The sequence below is a fragment of the Clupea harengus genome, chromosome 8 (assembly GCF_900700415.2).
Source record: "Clupea harengus chromosome 8, Ch_v2.0.2, whole genome shotgun sequence".
Lineage (NCBI taxonomy): Eukaryota > Metazoa > Chordata > Actinopteri > Clupeiformes > Clupeidae > Clupea > Clupea harengus.
The window spans coordinates 6482233-6499256 of NC_045159.1; the positions used below are offsets into that span (position 1 = coordinate 6482233).

The following is a 17024-nucleotide window of genomic DNA, read 5'->3' on the forward strand; positions in this document are numbered from 1 at the left end:
GTCTAGTTTGTGTAGTACATGGTCTGATATACAACAGACAAATAGCGCAGTTTATAAACTCTTTCAGGATTGATATTAATGGCAGATATCCTGTGCGGACAGCATGCAGATACCCCACACCCATTTCTACAGTCAACCAATCATAGAGCGTGGAACTGTGCAGCACTGGGGCCTGAAGTAAGATATTGACAGTGGTTTCCAGGAAGCCCCTTGGGACCCTAACAGAGACACATGTGGTTCCCTTTGCCCCAGATACACACACACCCGTAGACACAGGACAGGGGAAAACTGTTTACAATCGAGGGGGGCGTCTTACTCGTGAGTGCAGAGGATCTTCTGCGTGTTTTTGTAAGGATGGCCTGTGAAGGGCGCAGGGCTAATGGGTGAGGGCCATGCTGGAGAGCCGGGCACCCGGAGAGCCGCCGCCGCCGTGAGAGCCTTAAGGAAGCCATCCGTCAGTCAGGGCCTGAGGGGGTGGGTAGGGCAGCCAGGGCCAGAGCCGAGGTCACCCCCGCTCAGCTCCCAGTAGAGCGGGGGGGGGGGGGGGCAGAGGAATGGTAAACTCACTGGCAGACGGGGCACAGCTGCTTCTCATACAGCTTCCAGAAATCACATTAGGAGTTAAGCTGAGCAAATTAATAATACTTTCCAGGTCAGACTGAAACTGTTTTTCCACCTCCTCCAAACGTTCCTCCCGTTGCTCAGAAATGTGACGTTAGGGGAGATTGGTCAGTTGTGTGTGTGCGTGTGTCTGTGTGTGTGTGTGTGTGCGTATGTGTGTGTCTGCGTCTGCGCACGCATGCTTGTGAGTATGTGTGTGTGTTTAGTTGAAATTCCAAGTTATGAGTTATTCTTATCTAGAGAGGCACTGTATTTTAGGAACCTTCAAACAGAACACAAGAGGAACTAAATTTTATATCACAGCAAAACATCTACTTTGAAACTGTCTCTGTGCACAGCTGTAGGCTACCCAGGGAGCAGGTTTCATCTGAACAGATCCGTGCTAGATTAGGGACCGATCCAGTCTAGATCTTTTCCACAGACGGCTGCTACCTGGACAGCTTGCCAGAACTTTTAAGCACTTTAAAGCAAAGGGGTAAATAGGTAGAGAAAGAAAAACATGTGCTGAATCCATCAAGGCCACGAGAGGCTGCAAGGCTCTTGAAATAGCAAGAGAGGGATTGCACATCACATCCTCAGCACCCTCCAAGCTGCTCTTGCCAAATTACATTTCGCCGCTCGCGTCCAAGAAATTCCAGCAGCCATGACCTCAAAGTGGTATAAGTTCCCCCATGAAAGAATTCTCTTTCCCACAAAGCCTTCAGCCCAGCCACCAACAATAATGACCACAAGCGATTTATTTGACTGACAGGTTTTTCAACAGATAGGCATTTAAGATTCTCAATAAATCTTTTCATGTACCACTACAGTATGCAATTAAACAAAAAAGGAGGTAAAAGTCAGAAGGCTTTATTTATGTAGCCATTTCAGTAATTCAATTTCTAGGGAGAGGTCAAGAATGACAATAAAGTTTAGATTAAATTAATTGAGTCTTTGCAGACTTCGTTTTTGACATTTTGGTACAAATGTGACCACATAAAATGAGCAAAAGACTTTTTGTTCAGCCGAAACACATAAACAGAGGTAAGCGCTTCATCTTGAAGGAAACAGATGATTGTCTGGAAGTCATTTTGTCAAGAAGGTAAAGCATTCTGGCACAAACACTCCGAAGCCACAAGGTCTCCCCCATCTCAGGAAGAGCATAAATAAAGGGTGAGAGTCACATTCCTGCAGTCAGATACGGAGCTTTGACTCACGGAACCAGTGTGTGCACAAACACACAGGCAAATGGGGATAATAGAACACTGGAACACTGGTGCCAACAAACAAACAATCCCTCCCGAGCCTGCCCAGTCAGCAGCCAGCTGCGGGCCGGACCTGGCCCGGATTAGGCCCGGAGTAACCCGCTGTCTGGGATGAGAACTGCGCTCTGAGGGGATAATCGCAGGATTCACCACAAGGCAAAGAATGAGAACACCACACACCACGGACTGGGTGCGGGGGTGCGCCAACCCTCTTGCCAAAACCACCGTAAGTACCATGAAGGATCGCGCTCCCCAGGATTCATCTGAGCTTTGAGAGTCTGCTGCGTGTCAGAACAGGGGGACTATTAGGCCGAGCGGTACAGTTAATACCTGCCTGGCTCAGACGCAGACACAGGTACTGTCACAATGCCTGGTGTTTGGGGAAGAGGACAGTCAGAGCCCAGTCACCTCCAGTGGGCGTGGGCCCGAGGGCAGGCAGTGTTTTTCTTGAGCGGTGTCAGCCTGGGTCTGGAGACAGGCAGGAAAATAGCTTTGAAGTGAACGCAGGACATCTGGATCACAGTCTTGGTGTGTCTTCTTGTTACGACATCATTTTGCTTACACGTATCTCCACACAGTGCTATCTCATCTAAAGCTGGTACATCAAGTACTAAACGTCACGTATAGTCAGTTAAAAAAAGCAATTAAAAACTCTTTCTAAGATACCAGGGCTTTGTTTTCCAATAGTAAAAGGGTGCTGTTTGCATGGATATGTCTTTGACGGAGGTTATTTTGAGCTTATTTTTCACTATCAACACCCTCCCTTTTCTTCTTTTATCACCATCTCCATTAAGTTTGAGAATGAAAAATGTACCTTACGTAACTTGTGTCAACAGTCAGTGAATGGGACTTTACCTTCACAACCTTATCTCAAGGCCATTTAGTCACAATGGGATTTCGTCACAGCGTCTGTGTGCATGTGTGAGCGTGTCAGACTCTGTGCATGTGTGTGTGTGTCTGCATTACTATATTCGTATACATGGGTGTGTGTGTGTGTGTGTGTGTGTGTGTGTGTGTGTGTCTGTGTCCGTCTAATGTGTCTGGACATAATAGAGTGTAAGCAGAGTTTTCCTGTTAAGTCTACTGTGTAATTGCTTGTCTTGTTTCAAGACTAGACTCGTTGAACACACCCTGCTGATCGTGTGTAAGTGTACATCTGTGCTTATACTTTGTGTGTGTGTGTGTGTGTGTGTTTGTGTGTGTGTGTGTGTTTGACCTTTGACATGACGTGGGATACTGCCCCATCCTGGCTCATGGCCCATGTCTTCTTTTTCTCAGCTACCTTTTGCAGTCTCTTCATGTCTGTAGACTGTGTGTATGTGTGTGTGCGTATGTGTGTATACACAGGTGTGTGTGTGTGTGTGTGTGTGTGTGTGTGTGTGTGTGTGTGTGTGTGTGTGTGTGTGTGTGTGTGTGTGTGTGTGTGTGTGTGTGTGTGTGTGCGTATGTGTGTATACACAGGTGTGTGTGTGTCTGTGTGTGAGTGTATGTGTGAATATATACATGCATGTGTGTCCGTGTGAAAAGTACACAGGTGTGTGGGTGAGGGTGCACATGTGTACACATGTGTGTGTGTGTGTGTGTGTGTGTGTGTGTGTGTGTGTGTGTGTGTGTGTGTGTGTGTACACGTGTGTGTGAGGCTTTTGTGAAGTCTTTGTGTTAATAATAGAGGGTGAGGTCCAGGTTCAGAGAAGCCATCACTCTTCCATTCACTGGCCTGCTCCAGCTGAAACCCTAGCAGCTAAGGGCTTTGTGCTTCTGTGGTCACAAGAAGCCACATTTCCCCGACCCTTACCTGCCCTCTTCAATACCTCTGGAGTGACTTTGTCCTAAAAGACAAAAGTGGGACTAGAAGGTTAATATAATCATCTGAAGGCTGGGGAGGCAGTCCCATGCTTTTGTGCAACACAGGTGAAACGGTTTACTTGAGAATATTTTTAGGAAGTTGTGTTACGTCCAAAACTAATATTCATGGTATCATGTTGTTTTGTCTAAATGGAACAGTGTGATGTGCGTCCCTGCCAGAAAGGTGTTTGTGATTGTATCTCAAATAGTGATTGTGTTTCAAAATGATAAGGCTTCCAAATGAAAAACAGGCTGGGAAATGTTTTAGTTTGAAGCACCCAAACTTATAGTTCACGTAACAACCTTGCCAAGTCTTTCACACCACTTCCAACAAAGACATTGAAAACACAGAATCTGCACAACATAGCACAAAGGTTTCTAAATACACAAACAAAGTTAAACAACTGACCTTAAGTCATTCATAAAATGATATTCTCCATGGGAAACCGTACTCTTGTAATTACAGGTGTGCCTTACTTACCTCAGTCGTCTCCACTGTAGCTGCACAGCAAAGCGTTTTGCTGAAGTTGATGTGATTATCTTGGCATGGACGCCGAAACCATGCTAAAGAAGGAAGAGTTTTATTTAACTCCCTTTGCTGAATTGAAAGCAGCATGCTGTGAATTGTACGTTGTAGAGCTTAATGTAAGTGAAAAGTGGTAAAGCCAAGTTCTCTCTTTATTTCTCTCTCTCCCTCTCTTCATTTCTCAGCAGGGCCTAATATCAGCAGGGCCTAATATCAGGGTCTAATATCAGCAGGGCCTAATATCAGGGCCTAATATCAGCAGGGCCTAATATCAGCAGGGCCTAATATCAGGGTCTAATATCAGCAGGGCCTCATATCAGGGTCTAATATCAGCAGGGTCTAATATGAGTAGGGCCTGATATCAGTAGGGCCTACTATCAGTAGGGCCCCCTTCTACTGCCTTGGTTGCTCTGGTGGAGCTGATCTCTCGCTCCCTTCATCCAGACTCACTGTGTGACGATGTGCAATATGGCTCCAGTGTGAGGAGTCATATTTGTCTACCTCAGCTTTGAAGTAAACTGTAGGGAAGGACAAGTATGTTAGATAGCAGTATGATAGCAATAGAATATGTCGCATAAGTGTTTGCTATAGAGAATATATGTGGCAGTGTACATGGTGACTAGCATGCCTTTGCTTGTGTCACTGAACTGGATTCCTACTCTGTCTGTCAGTATCGTAGGATCACTTCACCTTGAACTGATCCTCAGACCCAGATCTGGCACAGAACCGGGCCTGATCTGGCCAGCAGCCGCTGCTTTAAGGGTATTTCAGTGCAACTCCTGCCACATCATCGGTCGGAGGGGATTAAGAATTCATCTCAGGCTCCTGGCGTTGGCCCCACTGGGTAATGTGAGATGGGGGCAGAGAGGAAATATGCTGCTGAAATCTGGTAAAACCATTGCAGCAGTGAATCTGATTTTTAACACACGGCAACTTATTTTCAGCAATTAACATTCAACAGGCTATTCCCAGATGACTGCATATGCATTCACTTATTTGTCTGTGACATGGTTTGATCCCCGTTTCAGTTCCGATCGCATCTGCTACCATTATTCCACTGTGCGTTGACCCTACCGCACGAATTACACTGTGTGATTTTCATAAATGTTTTTATTTCCCCAGGGGACATTGGGCAAAGCATCCAGAATGGCTCCATTGTTTCCATCATGTGTCATGCTGTAAGGCAAACCATTCTCAACTCTGAAAACATACATTTTTGAGAGAATCTGAAAAGCCACCGACCAGAACCATTTAAGTTTTATGCACACATGCACATGCACATGCACACACACACACACACACACACACACACACACACACACACACAGAGCCGAGAGACAAATGTTACCAATACCAACTGTACATCTGTAGGCAATATAAAAAGGCTGAGTGGAATTATTTCACATTTCTGCTCCATGCCAAATGTAGAAGTCGTTAGAGATTCCACTGACAGCATAGTTCCATTTTTACCCAGCAAAACCAATGGACCAAATGCATTATATTGTTTGTCATACTTTTAAAGGCCCTCTCTTCATATACAGGTGTGGGCTGTTAACTATAAATAATCAATCTGAGATTTTTAGTTAGTGAAGGAAACAAATTTCCTTTTCAGACATGAATAATTCATTAATACATATAGGTCAGAACTGAAACCTTACTTATTGTTCACACAACGAAACAAACAAAAATCTGACTCTGAATCTGAACTACCATCCATGTGTTGACCATGACACTACTTGACGCCCAGTTACAGCGCTACAGAGCAGAATATGCGACGAAAGCCTGTTTCTGGTAGGCTACCATAGCTCTGATTAGGCTGGGTTGCTATAGCACCGGCTTACACCCTCCCATTCACTCTCACGAGGCGGCTACAAAGTAACGTGCAACACCCCCTTAAAACGTCACGGGAGATTTCAATATTTAAAGATTCCAACAAGTGAGGACGAAAGTTTTGCCCAAGAAGCTCTGTGAGTGGCACCCCCCTGTAAAGGCTATAGTACTATATCTTTTGTTCAGCCCGGATTTCAGGATACTTTCTTTTTGTTACCATGCCTCAGACGGTAACTCTGAGCGGCCCATCACCGTGGGGTTTTCGCCTTGTGGGTGGACGGGATTTCAGCACGCCGCTGACCATTTCGAGGGTACGTAGTGGCATGTTTTACAAAGCAACCGGCTTATTACAAATACACGGGGATACCTATACGGTTATTTTCAAAAGAGGTTTTTTTATTGCTTCATTTTCAAGTATATAGCCAACATATTCAAGTATTTTATAATTGTTGGCCGAGAATAATCGATCAAGCCGTTCTGTATTCAGGACTTGAGGTTTACGACAGTGACACTGGCCTATTCAGTCTGGCTAAAAAAAATATAATTAGGATTAATGGTGCCTTTTGTAATGGTAGACTATGAGCTCTTTCTTTCATATAAATGGGACACGAGAAATATGAGTCAGGCGTTTGAATGAAGGTCTTTTTTCCTGCATTCCTTGGTAAGCCTTGGACTTCCACCTAAAGACCCCCCAGTAATTCGCCTAATAGAAGGTAGTGCTAAATTAATAATAGATGTATTCTCTGCAGGGCTATTCTCATTGTCATAGTGGGGTGTGCTACAATGACTGTATAGCCTACGGTAAGGAACTCGTGTTGCGGTCCGAATTTAACTGCAGTCGGGATAAGAGCCGCCGATGTGTGAAAGTGGTACGGGCGTTGACACTAATTTCACCGGTGACTGCCCTTCCCCTTGAACGAGGCTATGCAGGTGTTGTGCCAGCCGCGTAGAGGACTTCTCTTGCCCCTTATACTGACCTACTTTCGTAAGGTTGTACAGCTGGACTCAGTTTATTTGAGTTGACAGGTTGGCCTTTATTATCGCATTCACATTTATTTTAAAGAGGGGGCTATGGGAATTTACAAATTGCCCAACATTTAGGCGTGACAGAAGATTTGCCTGTCACTTGTGTGTTCCCCAATCAAACACTTTTTCAAAACACACACTAGCTTTCAAAGCCTAAAGCATTTCATGAAGAAAATATCGGAAGGCACTGAGGTGAGACATATAAAATCCAGCAGAAGGGTTCAACTGAAATTCCTTAAATGTTCCTACAACATTATTTGCTGTTGGCAGACTGGAAAACATGTTTTTAGATCCATCATGAGGAGGCTTTAATCAGAACCATGATAAGGTTCTCTGTTGGCAGAGCAGTTTTTTCTTAGAGTGTAGAGTCTAACAGGTCACAGTAGCCTGGATATGTATTTGTGTTGTATCCTCTGAATAAGTCCACTGTTGTGAACAATGTGTACAGGTTTGCTTACGCTAGTAGGGCATGCCTGCCGGGCTGTCGAGCCCTGGCTATGCTATGCTTAGAGTGAAGTGATGAAGTGTGGACACAAGATGGGATCCAAATGTTCTTGCTGCGATTAAAACCTCATTTCACTTGGTTAGAGTGCGGCTGACTATCCAGTTGGGAGCTCAGCAGTTTTATCCCGTCATCTAAATGCAGAAATTCCTGAATTATTTTCCATGGTCATGAGCCTCTCTCCCCTTCTCTCCCAAACTCTGTTGCACAGTTGCTAACTCGTGCAGTGCTCCCAGTCACTGGTCTAGAGCACCTGCTCTAAGTGACAGAGTGTTTGACTTTAACCTAATGTTTCTTAAATATGTATAACAAACCTGGCACATTTTTTTGGGGCTTAGTTTTGCTGGCTTAAGTCGTCTCTTTCAGCTTTTGACAGCAGTTGTTATATTAAAGTAGCTTGGTGGACGAGCTGTTGGTGAATGCTGTACCAGTGTGGGTGTAGGTTAAGCACTACATACGTTTTATACACGGCTATCACAGCTCTGTGCCACGTTGGTGTCAAATTGTGGCTGTCTAAAACCGTTCACAACTTCCCTCTAAAACTCACAACAGTCTCTCGTGAGACGATCCCTGTTTCTTTGTGAGTTAGCAGCATTGTGTTGCACCTAGGATGAGGTAAGGCTGAACTCCTGTACCCTACTTTGTTTATAAAGTGCTGTTCTTTTGGAACCGTCCAGCAATTATAAGCATTTCCCCACTTAACTGTGTCACGTCTGCTTAGGACCTCTACTGTTGATCGATTTCATACCCTGGTCTTTCAGCAGAGTGTGTGTGTGTGTGTGTATGTGTGTGCGTGCGTGTGTATGTGTGTATGTATGTGTGCCTCTTAACTGAGAGTTTTTTCTGCGTGTGCGCGTTGTCAGATGTTCTTTTTCTCAGGTCTGCATTCCTGAGTGTCATGTGACCTGCTTCTGAGCACAGTCCAGTAGCACACTGTTGGCATGGAGACCTCTTCTGCCGTGTCCTTCGGCCCTCAGTAAAGAAGGATGCTAAGGCCACAGTATAAACTCGGTTTAAAAGTGTATACTTTGGCACTCGCATCTGAGATGGCTCCAGCCACTAGAAGTGTGGTGGCATATCATTCTAGTCTGAGTGTTTTTTCAACCCTTTCATTTTTTTGTATTCGTACTAGCAATGCCTGTGTCTATTTAGATTTTTCTTGTATTTTGCTGTTCTGAAAACAGCCTGTATTAACAATATCACTATTCTGTTTATTTTTAATCCATTGCCGTATCTGTTGTACTATTCTGTCTATGAATGAGCTGCCTGTAACATCAGGCTGCTTAAGTACAATACACAAGTAGGCACCATTACTTTGTTTCATTATATATCTCTGTAAAACATATAGTTTTAATGTGTTTGCCCATAACTACCCTTGATACAGCCTGAACTCCTCGGTGCTGTGGTTTTTCCCTGATCCTCTGTCATCATTTCAAGTTCTACTTCAAGTAGCCTGCACTGAAGCTGTCCTCATCACCAGGACTGCTTAGCAGAGACTCAGTGCGCATATTAACCAGCTGCATAGTGATTGAGTCACTTCCACATTTCAGTTCCCTCATAACGGGGACAATCAAAGGCCATTAAGATTTTGGTGTCATAGCAACTTTCTTTTTAACAATTCCCGGAGAGTTCCGTAATGCCATAACCATGGTTTCAATCACTCAACAAGTCAACAAACGTGCCATTATGAGAGAGAGAAAGAGCTCTCTGATTGGCAGGGATTTGTTCCCTTAGTTCTGCTTAAGTATCAGGCAATGTGCCATGGCTCAGACACACAGAATAAATGGTTTTGTGTTCATTTACAAGCAGCATAGGCCTTGTGGCCTCGTGGAGGGTTGTTTGCACTCTGTGTGTGTGTGTGTGTGTGTGTGTGTGTGTGTGTTTGTGCATGAGTGCATGTGTGCATGTGTCTGTGCATGATTAATTGATGTGTTTTCCTTGGGATTCAGGCCTGTTAATGAATCATGCCTGGCTCTTAACCCTCACCCTTAAGTGGTCCTGTTACCCTTACCAGAACCAGCCTCTGCTGCAGCATACTGATCTCTGCTTGCTCCAGTGGCCGGTCACATTGTGGGAGCACACACACACACACACGCACACACGCACATGCACACACACACATGCACACACACGCACACACACACGCACACACATACACACACACACACACACAAACACACACACACACACACTCACACACACACACTGCCTATTGCCTTGTCTAATTTCACTCTGTGGACCTGGTGCTCAAGCAAATAAAAATGAAAAGCCTTGTCTTATGAAAGGACTTTTGTGTTATGTCCTGGTCCTTAGTCACCGCTCAGGAAGTTAAGCTCAAAACTTATTCTGGTATTCTGGCTCACAGAAAGGAGTCAAGGGAAGTTGAAAGAATTGAACCATCAGACTGAAAAATCTTATTTAAAGGATGTGGCTGTGTTGTCATGCCGCAAACTTATTTACATTTTTATAGCCTTTATTCCAAGGCTTAAGTACTCCTAAAGCTATATACCCATGTGCTTTAAAGATAAAAAAAAAACATGAATTGTAAATTGTAAATTACATTGTCCACTCAAACTCCATCTGCTATTGATTTGTTTTACAAGGTGGACAGAGCATCTCTAGGGAACATAAATTTACACTTCTGAAGAAAAAACACAGAAGCTCATGCACTGTGATAATCTGTCAGTCTACCACTATACTGTTTTTCTCCACCACATACTTTTTTCACCCTCTTTTATGACCACCATGCAGTTGGTCTTCCCTGGAGGATAAATATGTGGGCTTGGTTGAGTGTTCCTGCCATCAAATAGCTTCACCCTGTAATTCCCGTTCCTCGAACAAAAAACAACAGAAAACTGATTTACCTCGCTCACCACCAGCGCTCCAAATGGGACACTGATTTCACTTAACGTATCCTAGAGAACAGCCGGCTCTGTGATGGATCTCAGCTGGATCAGGGCCGGATGTGGACCGGGTGAGGGCCAGATGTATTCCAGCGTCTGCTGTCAAGTGTGTGTGTGTGTGTGTGTGTGTGTGTGTGTGTGTGTGTGTGTGTGTGTGTGTGTGTGTGTGTGTGTGTGTGTGTGAGTGTGTGTGACCAGATGTTTGCTAAAGCGGGAGTGAGGGGGGAAAGCCAGGAATGAGAAGGGGGAGTAATGATGGTTAGTGATTGGGGGGGGGGGTGTGTGTGTGTGTGTGTGGGGGGGGTTATAATTTTAGAAAATTGTTCTCACGTGTTAAACAAGTGCAGTTGTGAAGGTGAAGTGTGTCCCCATGGTGTGGACCCGTTCCTCAGACCCTCGTAAAATCAGAGTCCGCCAGCCAGGGGAGAAACCTGCTGTTTATCACCCAGATCCCCCACAGACCAGACGAACCCGAGAGGTGAACTCTCCCCCATCTCTGGGCCTGGGACTGAGGGACTTTTGAAGTAATCGCCTGGCGATGCAGAAAAAGAACAGGTTTTTTTGTGTTTGTTTCATTCTTGTACAGCGTCTCTAATGAGGCTCGGATCTAGTTGCTTTTGAGAACCAAAGACACAGTTCAAGCCATTACACTAATCAGAGGGCTTTTTTCCCTGGCTTGGAATGACACAAAGGCAACGAGTTTGTCCGTGTCAAAGTGGGTCAAGCATCAAGCTTTCCAGTATTGCATGTTAAGTAATAGGCAACAGTTGGATGCAATGGCACTGGCAGTGGCACAGATGTTTATTCAGTAGCGCAAGAGGAGTTAATTAATGCAGTTTAGCAGCATTAATGACTAACACAGGTTGCCATGTCCATGTCAGTGTCCAGCGTTGTGATGTGTGCTGTTCAAGGGTAACAGGCAGTAGCCGCCGGAGCAGACGAGATGCAGTTCAGTGCCACTGGAAAGGGGGTACAGCATGCTAGAGCCAGCAGAGCCGACTCCACCATAGGAGACAGTGTACACTTTTGAGGGAAGAGCTTCATTTGAATTCTCCACGTCAGAGACAAAACCACTTTAACCCAGGTGGTTAGATAACACTCTAATAAAATGATGCCACTTTGCATATCATGGCCATTTGCCTCTAGTAAACAGTGTTCAAATGGAAAGGGATTAAAATTGGCGGAATGAGGCTACTTCTCCACGTCTGTTAGTGGAGTGATGTGTTATATGCGTTGTACTTGCATTTAATTATATTTTCATATTTCACTGGCCTCTATCGCTCCTTTGGATGTTCCTTATGCTCTTATTTAGGTAAAGCACATTGCTATGTGCCATATAAATGTGTATGAAATGTGCCATATAAATAACCTTGCCTTGCCTTATATTGTTGTTATTTACGTGTCCTGGCAACCGCAGTGCTTGTGTTTAACTCTTGACTCTGTCTGTGTGTCTGTTAGATAACACCTGGCAGTAAAGCAGCGCTGGGAGACCTGTCCCCTGGAGACACCATCCTGGCCATCAATGGAGAGAGCACAGACGCCCTCACTCACATGGAGGCCCAGAACAGAATCAAGGCCTGTAAAGACCAGCTGGTCCTGGACATAAGCAGGTACTCCCCTTGGCTTCCTGTCTCTTTATACTGTATCCATAGGATCCACACAGCATATCCACACACAGAGCATAAGAGGAAGTGATGTGTACGTTATTTATACAACAGTTAGGGCTGGTCAAAGAATGTATTCATTTCTGACTGGTCAAGGGACGTTCCATGAGTGGGAATATCCAGGCCCAATCCGGACTCTTCACCGCTAGTAACGCTAGTAATCACTTCATGTTTGATATATTTCACCGCTAGTAATCACTCTGTGTTTGATATATTTCACCGCTAGTAATCACACCGTGTTTGATATATTTCACCGCCAGTGATCACACCGTGTTTGATATATTTCACAGCCAGTGATCACACCGTGTTTGATATATTTCACCGCCAGTGATCACACCGTGTTTGATATATTTCACAGCCAGTGATCACACCGTGTTTGATATATTTCACAGCTAATAATCACTCCGTGTTTGATGTATTTTGATATATTTTGTACAACTTCAACATTCCATTCATTCAAAGCAATAGAGCAGAATGGCAGGCAGCGATTTTATGACGACACATATGATAGTTTTCGAGTCAGGTAAGGGAGCAAATGGAATAGGGGGAGTGTACAAATTAACGTGTAACGTGAAGACAGGTGAGTGTACAAATGAATGGGGTTGGTAAAGGATATCCCCACGGCCGTGATTCGGCCGTACGTCCGCCGTACGTTAAGCACGAGTGTCATGTTGCTTAAGCGTTTCACAGACACTGTTGTACAGACTGGTTCAACGCAAGCAAGTAGCGGATCAAGGAGAAAACATAGAAAGTGATGTGCTGTATATCTTCAGATTGACTGGGACAACAGAAAGCTGTGCGCAGACTGGGATGATGTGCAGAAGACGAAAAGAAGGTCAGGCGGAAGGGAGAGAGTGAGAGGGGAACGGAAAGGGTGACAAAGGGTTAGAGGATAGTAGACGACGGCAATAAACAATGCTTTTCACATGCCTTTTATTGATCTATAAATCTCACATGATCAAGTAGCTGGATCACTTGTAGTCATTCTGTCGTCTGTACGCTTTGTGGAACAACAGTTTCCCACATGGCCTGTACGCATCATGTATTGATTTCCAGACGAGAACCCAAATGAGTCCAGCCAGACATGATTAGTTAGAAAACATGCTGTTTTCACTCTTCATGCTGGTGTATTAGTCTTTGTTTAGAAACTCTGGAGATGACACATTTGTTTAGAGGGATAATAGAGGCAAGTTGGGAGCCACTGGAATTCTTGGATCCAACGGAAATAATCTGTCTAAACAACACTGTTCCATTTGGACCTCAGTATTCTGGAATGGTGCCGAAATGGAATGCTTGACTGTCTGAAGGTTTCCAATAGAGAGATTCGAGGTCCCTGGCGTGAAAAAAAGGTACATTGTTAGCCAGGATATGGTTGATGACGACAATATGGAATTATAAAACACCACAGCAATCTGCCCCAGGATCAAACTCTGTGTTTTTTTTTCTCTCAAGGGAAATGTGTGGAAATGAAACGCTTACACACATGCTTGCCCTCAGCAAAATCAGAATCAAGAAGCACACAGTGATCACAGGGAAGCCCACGGCCTCACGTCCCTCCCCAGGAGTCTTTGACAGTGACAGGAGCCTTGCCATTTTTGGTATGCATTTTCAGAACGAGCCGCCGGAGCTCAGCTGGTCCAGCTTCCTGGACAGAGCCTGCCTATATATCAGCTCAGGACATTAAGTGGTAGATTCACCCAGGAGCCATAAATATATCGGAGTACACAGCAGGCCAAGTTTTAGTGAGAAACTGGACAGAGGATTGGGAGTTCCTTCCATTTCCTTTACAAGCCACAACACAAGGCAGAGTTTCTGGCTGGCAGTGGACTCCTCTAAGAACTCTTTGCTCTCGTTTTAAGGATATAAAGGAACGATATAAAAGTTTGATTACTACCCTAGTTCGCACGCTTTTCTGTGACTCTCACCCATGAAATTCACTCACGTTTGATGAGCAGTTTATGAAAACCTTTCCACATTGCTAACACCACTTTAAAGATGAGGTCATAGCTTGTTTTTGAGTTGAAGTCATTATCATATCTTCCCTTTAGACTTCAGCCTGATAACAGGATGATGTCAGCCCTGATGACACCATTCCCAATGCAAAACAAGCTTTTATCTTCTGTTGGGTTTTTCATCTCGTGCAGCGAACGATGACAAACCTGTCTTTGACCGTTCTTCTGGAGTTAAATGGAGCTGAGGTGCTCAGAGATAAGCCTTTATTGACTGTACCCTGCACTATTTGCTAAAGCCAGGCCCGAGAAGGTGCTATGCTGCCCGCTTCAGGTTGTGTGGTGGTCAGATTGTTAGGAAAGCCTATACTGAGCTGCAGATGAGTTTTTTTTTTTTTTTTTTTTAGCATCATCTTTGATAAATCATCAGTAGTAGTGGTATGGAGTGATGGTGACAGAGGATGTGGTGGAGAGTGAAAGGAAAACAAATACGAGGTAAGAGCTCTGAGAGAAAGAAAGAAAGACAGAGGGCAAGAGAGGGGGGGGCAAGAGAGGGAGGGGGGGCAGGAGTCTGAGGAATCCACTTGGGCATTGGAATGACTTTAGCGGTGGAGATTCCACTTTTGTCTGTGCCTATGGCTGGATATTCAATTACACTCAGCCTCTGTGGTATAGTATTAGGTTACACTTCTCCACACAGAGATTTCAGATAGTTCCTCCCCCACAGTTTAATACGATTATGTCAACTCCTTCAAATCTTATCTTCATATCACCTCAGTAAAAACAGAAACTAAGTTCATGAATACAAGAACTGTATTCTTCATTTTCTGCAATTGTTTGTCTAGTTTCTTAGGGGGAAAAAATGCATAATGAAACTAGAGGTGAAACCAGTATGTCACAAATATGTACAAAATGTCAGACATCTATTTTGAGGAAGGTTTATGGCTTGTACCTTGTGTGTCACAAAGACATGAAGTGGGCAAACACAATGTTGCAAACAACTGAAGATTGAAACTGTCAAGCCAGAGAGGTCTGTAATTTAGCATTGCTGTCTTTGAATAAATATATGAGTGCACACATCTGCTCTGACCCAAAATTACAATGAATGCACACAAGCTCCAGGCACTTCTGAGTGCAAGAATGTACCCAGAATGCACTGCCCTCACTCAGAGGCATCACCTTTCAGACTCGCCTTCTGTCCGTAACTGACCAGCAGATGTTTCCCAGAGCGGACACAGGATACTTTTGCACAGGATAAATCTGTTTCATTGGTCTCGGGTCCTTAAGCTTCATCTACCTTCACATCGTGTAATGTCACATCACGTAACAGCAGCACAGTGACTGATGATCTCCCCAACCATGTGTATAAAGTGCTTTGGGACATTCATTCATTCACTCATTCATTCATCCACAGTTGAGGGTAAAGGGAAGGTGTTAATCAGCTGGAGGTTGAAGGGTACGTGGTTATTTAGTATGAGTGACTCATTAGACTCGCCTATGAGTCTCCATGAGCGTGACATCATTTCCAGGTGACGGTGCCATTTTGGGTTTTGCTGCATATTTAGCGTGTTCTTTACACAGCCCCTGGGAGGATGAGTTGAGTTTGGAAGTGGTTCTGCCTCAGGCGAGAGGAATGTGTTGATATGATTAACATATTTGTCACACAGCAGTTGGTTTGAAACAGAGAGAGATAGAGAGGGAGAGAGAGAGAGAGAGAGGAGAAAGAGAGAGCGGTTAACTCATCTCAGCTCTAACAGACATGAGGTCACCACTCTGCTGCCTGGCCTGGCCTGGTCTGCCCCACTTCCAAAAGACCTCACATTTCGCTGGGAGTATGCAGTACCCCCCCACCTCCGTCCCCAGACAACCCCCCCTTTCTCGCCCTGGTTGTATTTTTGTAGAACTGCCTGTTTAATCAAAAGCCCTGTCTGAGGGAAAATATGACCACAGTGGCCTCTCTTCAGGTTGGCGGAGGTGTGGGTGAAGAGATGACAGCCTGGCCCTACTCCTCTGCCTTTTTAGTAAATCCTCAACTCCTGGAACCCCTTTATAGACTTGGAACAGCTGTTAGGACTGTTAGTTCCCCGGTGCCACTAACCACACATCCCCCCCCCCCAGCCTCCCCGCCCCCCGCCTGCCCTCCCTAACCAAGTCTCAGATAGCAGCTGGACTCTGGAGTGGCTGGTTTAAGTCTGGTAGTTTCCGAGATCGGAGAGACAAACGAGGGTGATTCGTTTCCGTGAGTCGCCGGCGCTGTCAGAAAGAGTCCGCCTGGACTGGCAGGCCTCTAAGGCCCGATGAGTCATGAGGCCGAGGACGGAGAGAGAGAGAGAGGGAGGAAGATAGAGAGAGAGGGAGAAAGATAGAGAGAGAGAGATGGATGGAGACAGAGGAAGAGACAGAGAGAGTGGGGAGGTGAAGGTGGAGGTGGAGAGATATCAACTGGACTCTGAAATGGATTTGGGCCTGTTCTGGTTGGAATATTCCGAAGTCATGCTACGTGAACGTAAGAATGAATGGATGGATGCACGGATGGATGGATGGATGGATGGATGGATGGATGGATGAATGAATGAATGAATGAATGAATGAATAAGAGACTGATTCACTTTCCAAACACAGGTGTACTAGCAATTCTCTTTGGTGTAGGGATCAACATAGAGCATTATCAATATACAGTATATGTGTACAATAACAAGTACAGAAACACAAAAAATACAATTAAATAGAAACAGGAGTTGTCATGTGCTGTACAGAGCAGATGTAATACACTGATCCGGGCCACGTGTGTCAGGCTCAGCTGCTGTCTGGGCTGGTAGTTTCTAAGGCCAGGGAGAAAAATGAGGGGGCGGGGGGTAGTTTCCGTGAGTCGTCAGCGCTGTCGGAAAGAGTCCCACTGGGGTGCCAGGTCTCT

The 17024-nt window shown here is 45.0% G+C and overlaps 1 protein-coding gene across 2 annotated transcripts in view; it reads left to right on the forward strand.

Moving 5' to 3' along the window:
- pdlim4 (PDZ and LIM domain 4) overlaps positions 1-17024 on the forward strand; it is a 63131-nt gene that overhangs the window by 28500 nt on the left and 17607 nt on the right. Inside the window, exons 1-2 of one of the 2 annotated variants that reach the window (XM_012835787.3) lie at positions 6079-6377; positions 11956-12107. In XM_012835787.3, the coding sequence (XP_012691241.1) occupies positions 6285-6377; positions 11956-12107 (245 nt within the window). In that variant the 5' untranslated portion in view covers positions 6079-6284. Of the gene's footprint in view, positions 1-6078; positions 6378-11955; positions 12108-17024 lie in introns of those variants that run through there. The other variant, XM_031571638.1, reaches the window with a different exon arrangement.